The sequence below is a fragment of the Cydia fagiglandana genome, chromosome 11, assembly GCF_963556715.1.
Source record: "Cydia fagiglandana chromosome 11, ilCydFagi1.1, whole genome shotgun sequence".
In the NCBI taxonomy this organism is placed as follows: domain Eukaryota; kingdom Metazoa; phylum Arthropoda; class Insecta; order Lepidoptera; family Tortricidae; genus Cydia; species Cydia fagiglandana.
This window is the reverse complement of record NC_085942.1, coordinates 11,017,211-11,033,448: the sequence shown is the minus strand read 5'-3', so window position 1 is coordinate 11,033,448 and position 16,238 is coordinate 11,017,211. Positions and strand designations below refer to the sequence as shown.

Below are 16,238 nucleotides of genomic sequence, written 5' to 3'. Positions count from 1 at the left end.
TATGAGCAAAAAATTAAACTGTAATCTGTACTCCTCATACTGACCAACATTTGTTCAGCGACTTTTAAAAATAACTTGTGGTTTGATTTTTAATACACTTTAAAGTTTATTCTAAGACGCAATGTATTGCGAATTTTGTTATTTTTAAGGCGTGACAAGCAACGTCAATCACAATGATATGGCGTGGCGATGGTGTCCATTGAAGATAATATTTATTTTGTATGAAAAATAGGGAGTCTAAATACTTCATCATTTTTTAAAGTTGTTGAACAACAGTGTCACTGTTTGTGGAGTCCAATCTATGTTTTAATTATTTGCTCGTGTTACAGGCCACACCCGGTATACCTTTAATTATGAATATGCTTTGCAAAATGCTTAAGAATTGCGATTAGCTATGTTAATTAAATTAAAATTATAATTTAACATATTCAATGCGGAACGGCTTGGTTATATCCTGTACAAGTAGGCATTGTATGTTACGTATTAGGTAATAAAGCTAATTGCAGCAAAAGTGTTAATCATTATACTGATATTATTGGTACATCGATATAAACAAATTAATTGGATAATGATTTTTAAAAGTCCACTGTTTTTTACGCTTTGTTATCAACATACTATACTTTACTTAGACATTATCTTGAATCATCGTTTCTTAACTGTTTATTGTATTGACAATAGGCTTTCCCAAACAACTTAATAGCACTGTAACAGACATCAATAGAATGAAATAAATCCCGCAATTCGAGAATTCTGTAACCAAATCATCCGCTCTTTGTTCAGCTCATAAGCAGAATGGGTAAAATCATTCTTCCCATTTATAGGTTAATAAAAGGGAAATGGAGCAGTTGAAACCGTAGCAAGGATGTTTGTATATATTATACTCGTATTTGTATTGTAGCCGAGTCGGCGTTGAGAACCTAACGCTACTTGGGGCCGTACACGTGTTGTGGTCCAGTTGGGAATTTTTATGTCTGCACATACGTTTCTCTGGCAACGTCAAGAAACTGTTTTGATACTTCGCACGTTCACACAAAAATATTGATAAAATTCTGAAGCTGTTAGGAATTCCAGTAAGTGGCTCAAACGTAGCGATGTTTTTAATGTTTTACAATCTTAATTGTTTCAGATGAGCCTACCTCAAGAAGCCCATTAAATGTCAAATTTTCTTTATTGATTGTTAATTAACTTTGTTGTCGCAAAGCTATGTTAATCGTTTGTAGTTTTGACTTGCAATGGATGTGCGAATAAGTTAAACACGTAGATTAAGTACTTTGAATCGTATCCTAATGTAATTAGAATCTCTAAAGGAGACATGTAACATCAATATTCGAAAGCTCTGGAATTGGTCTGCTAATAGAACTCAGTTCATTGTGGCATTCCTTGTAACACATTCATGAAAAAGGAACCCTACATAAGAATACTAAGTTTTCTATGCACACTACACAGTCATGATATAAAACGAATAAGAATCCCAAAACTTTTAACTACGTTGAAGTATCTAAGCGTTAACGTAGTTAGCTCACATATATGTTACCAATGGCGCAATCGCGAGTTGTTGATTGGTTTCAAATTATACAAGCCGCTTTCACATTGTTAACAGTACTTGTTGCAGTCTTATCTGAGACTAGAATTAATTATTGACAGTGAACTATTGATTATGTTTAGATATACGATTTTTTTTTTAATTTAAGACGTTACGTATTTAAGATTTATTTAAATAATTTTTTGGCTGATTATGCCCATTTTAACAGCTATAAATAATTCAATCTTAATCGTTTAAAGCCGGGACTTAGTGGGTAAAAGTGTTTGAAGATACAAAACATTATTTTACATTATTGGCTTAATTGCTTCTAGTGAAAAGCAAGTTACAGTCAGCCAATAAAGTGGTCTACCACTTTTCGACTCTATCATCTGATTGATAGAGTCGAAAAGTGATAGACCACTTTCTTGGATGACCGTACCTACTTATTATTTTCAATTTACTTTGACTAGAAATAATTACGAATACTTAGGTACGTACACAAATAAAGAAAAAGACTAGTGGCTCTCTGAACCCCTTCGTGAAGACTTCGCTATAAAAAAAAGCTTAATTGGAAAATAAAAAAAATATATTAAACCTGCTTGTCACGAGAATTGCTTGAGAAATGCGACCTATAGAGGAGTAAAAGGACGAATGTCCTTTTGTACGTACGAAGCATTTTTGCCCAAGCTGAAAAGAAGACCTTTCCTCAGGTGAAAAATTGTGTTTTATTTTCACCTCAGTTGAGTACCTACTTATTACTCATATCTTTTCGATTCGGTTATACTGTTCTTTAGTTAAACATTGTTTTGGGCGTAAAATTGCTTTATTTATTAAGTACCTACTAATTACTAACATGGATCAAGAGGTTTCATGCCTCACAACATACGCATTTAGTTGTTAGTTGTTGTGTGAGCTAAAATTTATATTTATCCATAGATGAAAATTGCTAATGGCTGGTAGAAGCGGAGCGGACGCAGGTGACACCAAAGGAGGGCAGGGCGTTCTCAATGACACTGTTCTTGTGTCACATGGCCACATGACTTATCATTTCATATCTAGGTGACTATGCACATTATTTACCGGGCATGTTACTTACTCACGCTTAATTGGTGTGGTGTTAGATCAAAATGATTAGTTAAAACGGTTTGCTTTTCCAAAAACTATGTAGAATATAAAGGTTTTGTTATGTATATGCCCAAGAGATGCGGCGCGGTTCGGGAAATGAATTAGATATGAAATAGTAAAGATAATCTTTCCCCCGAATCGCGCCGACGGTATATGATAAGATTTACTTTTACAAGATTACGCGTTGATTTCTTTAATCTACTTGCTTATATCAACATAGACGATTACCATTAAACTTTAATTTGTAATAAGGGCTTAATTATATTTTGGATCTCTTTGAACGAATTATTATGCTTACACGTGCCAAAGTTATGTTTCCACTAAAATGTCAGATTGCGCTTCCTAATTAATGTGAAATTGCGTAGTATATTCGCTCCTTAGCATTTACTTAGTGTTTAGTGATCTTATTACCGGAAAACCGCTCAATAACACAAAACTTGCTGTTAATTACTGTATTCATATTGTTTGTGGGTATATGGGACACGTGTTTACTCTCCAATGCCTATAATTGGATCCTTAAGTGGAGCTGTAATTTTATTTCATTAGTATTGTTATTAGTTATATTCATTTACGGTTTATTTTGACGATCATGATAGAAATTCTTATATTTTTGACATCAATTCAAACCTATTATGTAATTGTCTTGCATGAAATAAATCATCTAATCTAATCTAGTTTTATGTTTTAACACATAACAGATAAATAAATAAGTGGGTTAGCTTATTTATTTCTCTATGGTTTTAGTTAACAGAGATGTGAAAAATACTTTATAAAAAGTATTTAAATACAAAATACAAATACTTCCTTGATAATACTATTTCAAATGCAAAATACAAAATAGTTTTTGAATTTGTATTTAAATACAAAATACGAAATAGGTATTTTCAAAATACTTTTTAAAAATACAAATACTTTGCGATAAAAGGTACTCTGATTAGTGAATACCTAGTCTGAATTAAAAAGTATTACTCGGAATTTCCGAGTCGAAAAGACTCTCTTTATTCTTTGAAATCAATCCTCTATCTAAAGTGCAAATTTCTATTTGTTTGCTCATATTACGTAACCGGTAGGATGTAGGTATGGATGATGGTTTTTAACGGCCAACTTTTAAAGCATTAATTTGTAATGTTTTACAGCTAAGTAGTATAATGCCTCTCGTTAGTGTGATGAAAACGTCTCGTCTGTGTTTCACCAGGGCAGAAAAGTTTGTTCTCCTCTCGTGCCTTGAAACCCTCGCGACACTCAAGATTCCACTTTTTTAACCACTCGTTACGCTTGTGGTCATGTGCGACGTTACTAAACAGATTCAACAGTTCCATGTTAAAAGAATGAGAGAGTTGCCAGGATTGTAACATCAGAAGAGATTGTAACTCCTACCTACATTACCTACCTACTATAAAGTATTTTGTATTTTGAAAATAGAAAATAGGTCCCAAAAACTATTTCAAATAAAATACAAAATAGTTTTCTTCAAAAGGTATTTAAATACAAAATAGGTATTTTGCATTTTGTATTTGCATTTTAAATACAAGTATTTCAAATAAGTCACATCTCTGTTAGTTAACGTTAACAGGAGTATTAAATTTATGCGGTCACACTAAATTGCTGAAAATATAAAAAAAAAATCACACACTTGTCTTTATCGCAATAATTTCTATTTATTTAACCAAAATATATATTTAAGTATATATTACATTGAGCAAGTCACTAAGGCAATGATATCACCAAATTCGTTTAAAGGAAGTAAGGGGAGGCTACGTATCTGGATAAGTACGGGGATGGGGCGAAGGCGGGAGCGGCGACGTAAGGAGAAGAGACAAGCGGAGCCGGAGCAGCGGCGGCCACTAGCGGGGCGGGGGCAACCACGGGGGTGGCTACCGCATGGTTGACGGAGTGCGCGGAGTAGGAGCTGGCGTAGGGGGCCACGGCGTACGCTGCAGGGGCTACGGCTGGGGCCACGAGTGCAGCTGGGGCCGCGGCTAGGGGCAGCACACTGGCGCTGGCGGAGGCAAGAGCTAGGGCGAAGACAATCTGTAAACAAGTTTGATCTCATTGTTATTGTATTTCTTTGTAATCGGCCCATGTTCAACTTGCTAACCCGAGTCCGCTTGGGAAGGTGTTTCGAATTTCGAATATCTTTGCAAATAATAATTATGTTGGTTAAATTAAGAAGGATAAAAAATGTGAGTAGGTATACAGACAGTACAATAACATGATATATTGCTACGGAGTTGGCACCAACATGTCCTTAGAGACAACAAGTTTGACCAGGCAAATTAAACTTACAACGAATTTGGCGATCATTTTGCTTAGTTTGTGTGACTGCTCACGAGTTCTGACGCTAAAGGAGGAGTCGGTGGACTGTGTCGTCTCCAGGGCATCGTCACGTTTTATACGAAATGTGATTTAGTTGAGCAACAATACGGACGCCGCATGCGTGCGTTAATAATACGCAGGACATCGCTGGCTAACCGCCACAGTGGTTGACCCAGACTTCTATAACGACGGCTGCATTCTAATTTCGACTTTGTGCACACCAATTTCACTGCAACTTACGTAACGGCTGGTGAAAAAAAATACTAGGAAGTAGTGGTCAACGGCACATAAAGTCTAAATTCGTATACTTTTTATTTCAGTATTTACCTTGCAAGGCTCTTTTCTCTTCTCAAATTCTGTTTTCTAGGGCGCGATACAAATGTAATCATTTTCATCACTCTAAAGGATACAAGCAATACCGTTTTTACCATAAGGGCGCACGGGGCGCGGTGCCGGGGAAACTATGAAAAAACAATATTTAAACCATATTCTATTCTATTCTATTCTATATTCAATGTGGATCATAAGTCAGTTAACATTTAGGTAAATAATATTACCTATGTCATTTGGAATATCAAACCGTTTGAAAAGTCGACAAAATGGGATTTGTTTTTGAAAAGAAAAATTAGATTTTACAACACGGCCTGGCGGGCGCCGGCGCCCCGCTGACCACCTGCTGGGGTCCGGCCAGCCCGCCAGCGGCAGAATCGTGGGGCGGCAGGCAGTATGACAGATTTTAGACTCTGGGCCCGATTCGGATTATGAAATAGACATCTATTAGACATCTTTTAGCATCACCAAGCTTCGATAACGATATGTTTAACATCTAACCTGTCAAATTTGACATTTGCGCGATTCTGGAGATACTCTTGAACGATTTCCACAGGATATGACTTAGAGATCTAATTCTCATCTAATAGCTATCTTACTCTATCTAACGTAAAAGTGACATTAGTTGTCCGAATTGCGCTGCAAAAGAGAACTAGTTGATATCTAAACTATAACGTATCTAGAATGGATCTAGTACCTAAGTGTCGTCTCTTGTGAATATCTTGAAGTTCGAATACGGCAGTTTACTGTTTTAACGATTGAAATATGATTGTATAAAAGCTTCCTTTTTTTCCTCGCAATGTGTGTTGAAATTTGAAAAACGTCGATGATGGTCGCTGTTATCGACGCTACACCATCCAAATGACAGTGTCTGTCTCACTCAACCAAAGGCGATAAAAAGTGACATTTGTATTATCCTACTTTTATTGGATATGACGGTCGCTGTTATCGACGTTACACCATCCAAATGACAGTTTCTGTCTCATTCAACCAAAGACTATAAAAAGTGACATTTGTATTATCCTACTTTTATTGGATATGACGGTCGCTGTTATCGACGTTACACCGTCCAAATGACAGTGTCTGTCTCACTCAACCAAAGGCGATAAAAAGTGACATTTGTATTATCCTACTTTTATTGGATATGATGGTCGCTGTTATCGACGTTACACCATCCAAATGACAGTTTCTGTCTCATTCAACCAAAGACGATAAAAAGTGACATTTGTATTATCCTACTTTTATTGGATATGATGGTCGCTGTTATCGACGTTACACCATCCAAATGACAGTTTCTGTCTCATTCAACCAAAGACGATAAAAAGTGACATTTGTATTATCCTACTTTTATTGGATATGACGGTCGCTGTTATCGACGTTACACCGTCCAAATGACAGTTTCTGTCTCATTCAACCAAAGACGATAAAAAGTGACATTTGTATTATCCTACTTTTATTGGATATGATGGTCGCTGTTATCGACGTTACACCGTCCAAATGACAGTTTCTGTCTCATTCAACCAAAGACGATAAAAAGTGACATTTGTATTATCCTACTTTTATTGGATATGACGGTCGCTGTTATCGACGTTACACCATCCAAATGACAGTTTCTGTCTCATTCAACCAAAGACTATAAAAAGTGACATTTGTATTATCCTACTTTTATTGGATATGACGGTCGCTGTTATCGACGTTACACCGTCCAAATGACAGTGTCTCTCTCATTCAACCAAAGACGATAAAAAGTGACATTTGTATTATCCTACTTTTATTGGATATGATGGTCGCTGTTATCGACGTTACACCATCCAAATGACAGTTTCTGTCTCATTCAACCAAAGACGATAAAAAGTGACATTTGTATTATCCTACTTTTATTGGATATGACGGTCGCTGTTATCGACGTTACACCGTCCAAATGACAGTGCCTGTCTCATTCAACCAAAGACGATAAAAAGTGACATTTGTATTATCCTACTTTTATTGGATATGATGGTCGCTGTTATCGACGTTACACCGTCCAAATGACAGTTTCTGTCTCATTCAACCAAAGACGATAAAAAGTGACATTTGTATTATCCTACTTTTATTGGATATGACGGTCGCTGTTATCGACGTTACACCATCCAAATGACAGTTTCTGTCTCATTCAACCAAAGACTATAAAAAGTGACATTTGTATTATCCTACTTTTATTGGATATGACGGTCGCTGTTATCGACGTTACACCGTCCAAATGACAGTTTCTGTCTCATTCAACCAAAGACTATAAAAAGTGACATTTGTATTATCCTACTTTTATTGGATATGACGGTCGCTGTTATCGACGTTACACCATCCAAATGACAGTTTCTGTCTCATTCAACCAAAGACTATAAAAAGTGACATTTGTATTATCCTACTTTTATTGGATATGATGGTCGCTGTTATCGACGTTACACCATCCAAATGACAGTTTCTGTCTCATTCAACCAAAGACTATAAAAAGTGACATTTGTATTATCCTACTTTTATTGGATATGACGGTCGCTGTTATCGACGTTACACCGTCCAAATGACAGTGTCTGTCTCATTCAACCAAAGACTATAAAAAGTGACATTTGTATTATCCTACTTTTATTGGATATGACGGTCGCTGTTATCGACGTTACACCGTCCAAATGACAGTTTCTGTCTCATTCAACCAAAGACTATAAAAAGTGACATTTGTATTATCCTACTTTTATTGGATATGACGGTCGCTGTTATCGACGTTACACCGTCCAAATGACAGTGTCTGTCTCATTCAACCAAAGACTATAAAAAGTGACATTTGTATTATCCTACTTTTATTGGATATGACGGTCGCTGTTATCGACGTTACACCGTCCAAATGTCAGTTTCTGTCTCATTCAACCAAAGACTATAAAAAGTGACATTTGTATTATCCTACTTTTATTGGATATGACGGTCGCTGTTATCGACGTTACACCGTCCAAATGACAGTGTCTGTCTCATTCAACCAAAGGTGATAAAAAGTGACATTTGTCTTATCAGTCTTATCACGTAGATAACAGCTTCCACCGTGGTGCATAAGCATTTTAGGTGAACCTTACCTTACCTGTGATGTGATGGTAATGATTTGTCTATGTGGCGGTATGATTATGATATATATATATATATATATGTATCTCGTTCATTCGCGGAGTGTTAAAAAGTAACGATTTCTTTGTTACGTGTATTACAACATCCATCATACGCCTACTGGTCTATTAAGCATGATATTTGTAGACATGTTTGTATAACTAAATGGCAAGCATCTTGTTTTTTACGATCGTGGTATGATCCTTATCTATGGAGGTTGCCTACCTTACTAAGTAATTATTTAGTGACTATTACTCAACTCAAGTAGGTATCAATAAGAAAAAAACCGGGCAAGTGCGAGTCGGACTCGCGCACGAAGGGTTCCGTACCATAATGCAAAAAACAAAAACAAAAAATAAAGCAAAAAAAAAAACGGTCACCCATCCAAGTACTGACCAATCCCGACGTTGCTTAACTTTGGTCAAAAATCACGTTTGTTGTATGGGAGCCCCATTTAAATCTGTATTTTATTCTGTTTTTAGTATTTGTTGTTATAGCGGCAACAGAAATACATCATCTGTGAAAATTTCAACTGTCTAGCTATCACGGTTCGTGAGATACAGCCTGGTGACAGACGGACGGACGGACGGACGGACGGACGGACAGACAGCGAAGTCTTAGTAATAGGGTCCCGTTTTAACCTTTGGGTACGGAACCCTAAAAACACATTTAACTGATGTTCGAGACTGAAGTGTTCCCATAAGCAGAGAACTTTTAGCTTTGTATGGAGTACTAAACATTTAGACTCAAACGTCGAAAATGTATAATATCAACCAATAACACCTTATAGTATTCCTATTTATACTATAATATATATGAAAGTAGGGTTCCGTACCCAAAGGGTAAAACGGGACCCTATTACTAAGACTTCGCTGTCCGTCCGTCCGTCCGTCCGTCCGTCCGTCTGTCACCAGGCTGTATCTCACGAACCGTGATAGCTAGACAGTTGAAATTTTCACAGATGATGTATTTCTGTGGCCGCTATAACAACAAATACTAAAAACAGAATAAAATAAAGATTTAAATGGGGCTCCCATACAACAAACGTGATTTTTGACCAAAGTTAAGCAACGTCGGGAGGGGTCAGTACTTGGATGGGTGACCGTTTTTTTCTTTGCTTTTTTTTTGTTTTGTTTTTTTTTTGCATTATGGTACGGAACCCTTCGTGCGCGAGTCCGACTCGCACTTGCCCGGTTTTTAACAAAAGTGTCATCGGGGTTACACAATACCCGTTTTTAGGGTTCCGTACCCAAAGGGTAAAACGGGACCCTATTACTAAGACTTCGCTGTCCGTCCGTCCGTCCGTCCGTCCGTCCGTCTGTCACCAGGCTGTATCTCACGAACCGTGATAGCTAGACATTTGAAATTTTCACAGATGATGTATTTCTGTTGCCGCTATAACAACAAATACTAAAAACAGAATAAAATACAGATTTAAATGGGGCTCCCATACAACAAACGTGATTTTTGACCAAAGTTAAGCAACGTCGGGAGGGGTCAGTACTTGGATGGGTGACCGTTTTTTTTTTTGCTTATTTTTGTTTTTGTTTTTTTTTTCATTATGGTACGGAACCCTTCGTGCGCGAGTCCGACTCGCACTTGCCCGGTTTTTTGTACATTTCCTTTGCAAATATTTTACCTGCCCAATTTCCCTGAGTTCCCAAGCTCTCAATCCATTGAATACCATTTAGTTATTGCAAAAAACAGTAGGTGTTTCTCGGTGCAGACAATTTCCCAATGTGCTCCATTTCACCGCACGTGCGCATGAATCCCAAATGGCCGGCCGCAATCCGTCAAACAAATGTTTATTTACCAGCACGTTATCTGAATCACAATATACGACGTATATAAGGCTTGACTTTTTCTTTGCAAATCGCACATCACATCTTCTTTTCGCCAAGGAAGGTCCTCTGTCAAACAAGCAAAATGTTTTCTTTGAAATCTGTAAGTACTTACTAACAATTAAACGTTTTTTATTACTAACTTTAGTGATAACTTGATAAGAATTTAATGATCAGATCAGCCATATCATTAAAGGAAATCGTTAATTTGGAACCAACTAAAAGTAGGTACCTAACTGATGCCAAATTTTTTTGGTTAAATAAACATCGCTAATGAATGCATTTGGAAAAGGTATCTTGCTACTTATTTTATTTAACTTATTAATTATATAGTACTCGTACATCGGGGACACTGTGCATTAGTCCTTAAAAAACTTAACTTATATAGTAGTATACCCTATAATGGACGTGGACCAGTAATGGGACAAAAAAACATAATTCCTCTAAAATAAGTATCTAAAAGTAGTTTATAAACACTGGCTGTATATTATCATAAATAAGAGTCCTAGAGCTGTTTCAGTTTGAAGTTTCATTAAATTTGGTTGCTTTTTAAGAAATTGGCGGCAACCCAAAAGTTGTCGTGTCACTGAAAAAAATATCACTACGAATTCTTAACAACTTCGCTAAGAGAGGTGAGTTAATTTATTCAATTTCAATTAATTAATACTTGATGAACACTAGAATGTGTTTTGTTAATTGTATTTACCATGAGATAAGGTATACAACACACTATGTCGTGACTCCACAGATGTAAAAAAATAGTGGTATTTGGCCCAATCCCATTATAGGAGCTGTAAAACTGCGTACCTCCTATGATGGGACAATTGACAGAATGATGCTTGCCATGCCATAATTTCATGTTTAAACAATACAGAAGTAAAATGTAGTTACGAAATATGTCAATCAGGAGGTATTCTCGGACTTAAAGGATAAATTAATATTGTATTTCCAAACTTTTATTTAACTTGCCCTGTTAGTTAGTGTGGGTCCAATCTTGGTAGCTGAATTTGAGCCACTTTTCGATTTCCGATTCAGTTGAAATTTTGTGTAAGTACGTAATTAAGTATGCAAATCGGATGATAATGCAATGTTATGATAACATGGACCTAATCTGATGATGGAGGCAGGAGGTGGCCATGGGAACTTTATCGCAATAAACCCTAACTAATTGTGTTTGGGTATATTAGAATTGTCTCGATGGATCTAATACAATAATAATTGGCTGTGGAAAGAAAAATACATTCAGCGATAAAAGCTTATACCAAAAATTGATTTTTTTGCCGTAACTTATTCCCCATTTCAATATTTTATACTGATAGAGCAATGTCCATTATAGGGGGCCCATTACTGGATCCACGTCCATTAATGGGGGCCCATTACTGGAGCTTTGGTGTCCATGACTGGAGAAAAAAAGCATAGTTTTAATTTGTTAAATATGTGGAAACTAATTGCTGTATCTTTCATACAACACGCCTAAAACATGAAAGACAGATAGGACTTTCATCTTTTAACACGCTAAGCGGTAGACCATGTACATGTATACGAGAAATATCATAAATACTCCAAATTTCCTCTTAAATGTCCCATGACTGGTGCTGTTACTATAGTCGTAGTATCTACTTCTACACAGCTATACAACATACAACTACTTCGATAATATACTGGTAAGCAAACATGTGTAGGTATTTTTGTGTGAGCTGTAAACTGCTTAGGTACTTATAAAATACCTATGTACCCATTCATAAAACGTCATGTATAATTTTTTTGATTTATTGCTTCAGATCGTACTCATCGCCGCGGCCTTCGCCGTCGGAGCTGAATGCAGCGTCGCCGTGGCTGCTCCCCTGGTCGCACCAGCTCACGTGGGCTACGCTCAAACTATTCCCCAAAATATCCCTCCGTATGCGTCGCAAGTCAGTGTGGTCAACAGGGCCTTGAGCCCGCTGGTAGCTAGCCCGTTCGCCGCTCCGTACTTCGCTGGACCTGGTCCGTATGCTGCGTACGCAGCACCGGCTGCTTACGCCGCGGCGCCATTAGCAGCCCCCGCTGCGTATGCTGCTCCCGCTGCGTATGCCGGCCCCGCTGCGTATGCTGCCCCCGCGGCGTATGCTGCTCCCGCTGCATATGCTGCCCCCGCCGCTTACGCTGCCGCCCCCTTTCCTTATGCCCCCGCGGCACCCATAGTCCGAGCTCCCCTCGGTGTTGCCCCGGCGTTTGTGCGATAGATTTAAGAAAACACGACTGACCTTCCTATAATATAGATATAGATTCACTGGTTATTGACGTCAACGGATAATTAATAATTATATTATTGGCGTCAAAAACAAGTGCCTCTTACAACTCTCCTAAAAGACTATATTTTATTTTAAAATGTATGTATTAAAAATTTTATATTGACATACGTTTTTATTTTATTTTAATAAACAGAATTCAATTTAGGTAAAAATATAAAACATTTGTGTTTAATTGGGTAATTGAACACGCTTAATTTATGAGTTTCAAGGGTAGGTATAGGTACCTATACGTTAATTAGGATCAAAACTAGCATCTAGCATCAAAACCCACGGAGGAAACAGTCAAGTGCGTTTGTATGGAGAAATGACCACTCCTGTTGGCTATAATTGAGTACCTTCTAGTACATATACATTTTTATTCGATTTTTTTTTCGTATAACTTGATAAGTACTTTCCTAAAGCATTTTTTTCTTGTAATTTTACTTTTGTTTAAACGTTGAATCTTGAGAATAATATAAGAAAAAAAAATATTAGACCAGAACACGTCGGTAAAATCTACCAGTCAATAACGTACTTAAGTAGGTATTATGAAAGGGCATATGAATAAAAGAGTCTTAATTCAACATTGTCTAGACACACGAGAGGTTAAATAATTTGCTAGTTTCCACCTCAACAACTTTTTCTTTGTAGCACTGGGAATCTGTTTGATCTATATACTCAATAATCGGGGCCTGAATTTAAAGTGTAATTCATAAAATCCAAATCAAATTCAAGATTTTGTTGCTAATCTGTAAATGACTGCCTAATAATTTTTGGCACTCATCAGAATAACATTTGACCCACAATAACTAACAAATCAACATACACAACAGGGAAAGCTTGTTACGTAACAGTTATTACGTAAAGTTATTAATTGTAATTTAATAATAATAAAGGATTAGCAAAGCGCAAGTGACACCTCTCGAGTTGCTAACCGTCGTGGACTCGTGGTATACCTACCTAAAGTATCATTGTGTTAGGTACTTCTGAGGTACTTTCTTACTTGGCTTTCGCACTTGGCTATTTTTATTTTATTTGGAACTATTGTTAAATACTACGAGTAAGTACTTACTATATGGGTAATACAATTAAATCACATTTTTTTTTAAACTGTGTATTTTCATTTTTTTTTACAAAACAGTCTTGACTCAAGTACAAAACCTACTAACTTAACTAAATCGATTTAATTTTAATATAACTACTATTGTCAGACTAGATTCATTTCCACGCGACAGGTGCCGGCGCCAGCGGAGCTGGCGCGAGGAACCTGTTGTACAGGTGCAGGTGGGGTACTGCTCTTGCCACAGGAATAGGCGCTGGCGCAAAGACTGGGGCTGGAGCCGGGGCTAATACTGGAGCAGGAGCAGGTGCAAATAAAGGAGCTGGTGCCACCGGGGCAGGTGCAAATACAGGACCTGGTGCCACCGGGGCAGGTGCAAATACGGGAGCTGGCGCATAAGCTGGCCTCACAATGGGCGCAAAAGGAACAGGCGCGGGCACTGGTAGAGCTCGCGCAAATACAGGAGCCGGGAACGCTGGAACCGCAGGCGCTAATCTCGGTACAGCAGGCGCGAAGAATGGTGCTGGCGCTGGTAATACTGGGGCTGGTACTGGCGCCGGAAACACTGGAGCGGGCAGCGGTGCTGGCAACACAGGTGCTGGCGCTACAGCGGCTAGCGGGGCAGGTGCTACAGCGTGGATGGATCTGATGCCGTGTGGGAAGTTGTAGAACGGAGCGTATCTAACGATGGGGAAGGATCTGACTGCTGGTGCTATGTGAGTGTGGCCTATGCTAGCACTGCAGCTAGCTATGATGGCGGCTAAGGAAATGATCTGTAATAGAAATGAGGAAATACGTTAAATATTGATATGTTAGACATAGGATTATGGAAAAAATAAAGTTTTTTTTTTAAATTCTGGTACAGTTATTTTTATAACTAAGGCAAACAAGAGCTTTAAGGAAACCTGTCACTGAAAACCGCTCCACTGACAAGAGTCTACTCGTAACTCTTAAATAAATGATGATGTCAACGCCTTGGCTAGAGATACTAGCAACTTCAAGGGATTTCACCATTCGCTGCTTATCCTATTCTATCTTAACGATGAGCATGATCCTTAGTCCTCTTTCCATCAGCAGGCCATGGCTACAAACGTCAAGAAATGGGGTTCAAAAGTGATTAGGTACTTACGAATCTAAGGGCCGACATGGTGTATCTTGGCACGACTTGATGAGTCGAGGAACAACCTAGGTGTGTGTTGATGAATGTGTCACATGTCGTTATATAGTTCATACTGTTGCAAGCATTACGTCTTCGCTGGTCATGTTCGGTTTCACTTTCCTATGGCAGGACCTGCGCATGCTCAATTAGATACCAACATGGGCGCCATCGATTACCGAATGTGTCTTGTTACCCATTGATAGGGTTGTTATATAACTCGAAGGAGGTGTTTGTTAATCAGGCTTTGCTTGTATGAGTCAACTATACTAAGTAGTTCTAATTTGCATGAATCCACAGGCGCATCAATGTATCGGTTAATTACATCTCTATCATAAGATCAAGCTGTGTAGGTGCTGATTGTGTGAATTGTGTAATAGGTAATATCCGTTATAATTTTCATCATCATCTACCAAAGCTCTCTAGCTTCAGCCTCTGGTGATACGAACTTACACATTGATATCAATGTGATCTCTTTTTGACTTCACTCGCCTGTAGCTATATGTGCGAGTGAGATGCTACATGTGGGTAATAACGTATGAATAGCAATTTTTAAAGTCCAAGTGCCATTCAGTTAAACGCTTGTTGACTTTAAAGAAGCTCATATTTTATTTCATAGTGTTATAACTGTCATTCGTTTCGTAGATAACACTGTACATATGCCTCTCAATTATATACCTATGTTTCAGCCGGAGATGTTTTGATATAAGTACGTCATATTTTGAAAGATTAAGTTAGATACACATAAAATAAGTGTTCCGTAAACAAAGTTTTGTACGGAACACTAAAAACTACTAATTTATTTGCATATCGGTCTAAAGTATTAGGTATCGATTTACCGTTTTACTTTTACCGATTTGCAGTTTAATGTCGTTTAAAAAGACGTGGCGATTGTGGTGGTAACTCAGAGATTTTGAAAAAAAACAAAACATTTTTATGCGGTTCTGCAGATGAAAATATTAGAATTTGTGGTATATACTCGTACTGGCTAGGTCTTTATGACAGAGAAATTGGCACACAGTTGTCTTGACCCATATACTTTTATGGGTAAATATTGAACAATAGGCATCACAAAACGAGTCCACGGACAAATCACGCCCTCGATATGGAATTTAATGCGCGGTATACCCATAATCGTGTACGAATTGAATCCTAATGAAGTTCTAATAAAACTGTATCCACTTCAGACATATAAGCTATGCAGCTACGAAAAGGAACCTTTTATTATTTGAAATAGAGTTTCAAATGTATAAAAATAATTACCATGTGACGCTGTCACTGTCTATTTGATATTCAAGCGGCATTCAGAACGAAGTACTCGAGCTGGAGAAATGGTTCACCTGTGTGTTCCACTGCACTACTTACATATCAAGTTATCACTCGTATGTAGTTTCTGATTAATCTTCATTTCGAATTAACGATCACTACTACCACAGACGACGTTAAAAATATAGAAAATCTTCAATTAGCTCCATAACTCCTAAACAAA

At 37.6% G+C, this 16,238-nt stretch overlaps 3 protein-coding genes across 3 annotated transcripts; 1 reads left to right on the top strand and 2 right to left on the bottom strand.

Annotated features, from left to right (window-relative positions):
- Window positions 1-4,335: 4,335 nt before the first annotated feature.
- Window positions 4,336-5,076, bottom strand: LOC134668549 (nematocyst expressed protein 3-like). Its single transcript, XM_063525996.1, has 2 exons — window positions 4,934-5,076; window positions 4,336-4,678 (listed from the first exon to the last, which is right to left on the bottom strand). Exons 1-2 carry the CDS (start codon window positions 4,949-4,951, stop codon window positions 4,382-4,384), a joined length of 315 nt encoding a protein of 104 aa, XP_063382066.1. The 5' UTR covers window positions 4,952-5,076; the 3' UTR covers window positions 4,336-4,381.
- Window positions 5,077-10,267: 5,191 nt separating this feature from the next.
- On the top strand, window positions 10,268-12,659 carry LOC134668548 (cuticle protein 16.5-like). The gene is made up of 2 exons (XM_063525994.1): window positions 10,268-10,363; window positions 12,042-12,659. The coding sequence occupies exons 1-2, from the start codon at window positions 10,346-10,348 to the stop codon at window positions 12,483-12,485; spliced, it is 462 nt and encodes a 153-aa protein (XP_063382064.1). The 5' UTR covers window positions 10,268-10,345; the 3' UTR covers window positions 12,486-12,659.
- Window positions 12,660-13,686: 1,027 nt separating this feature from the next.
- On the bottom strand, window positions 13,687-14,375 carry LOC134668547 (calphotin-like; the record flags this gene model as incomplete). The annotated part of the gene is made up of 1 exon (XM_063525993.1): window positions 13,687-14,375. A coding segment is annotated over one exon (624 nt), but the record flags the coding sequence as incomplete, so codon positions are not given.
- Between the last annotated feature and the right edge of the window lie 1,863 nt (window positions 14,376-16,238).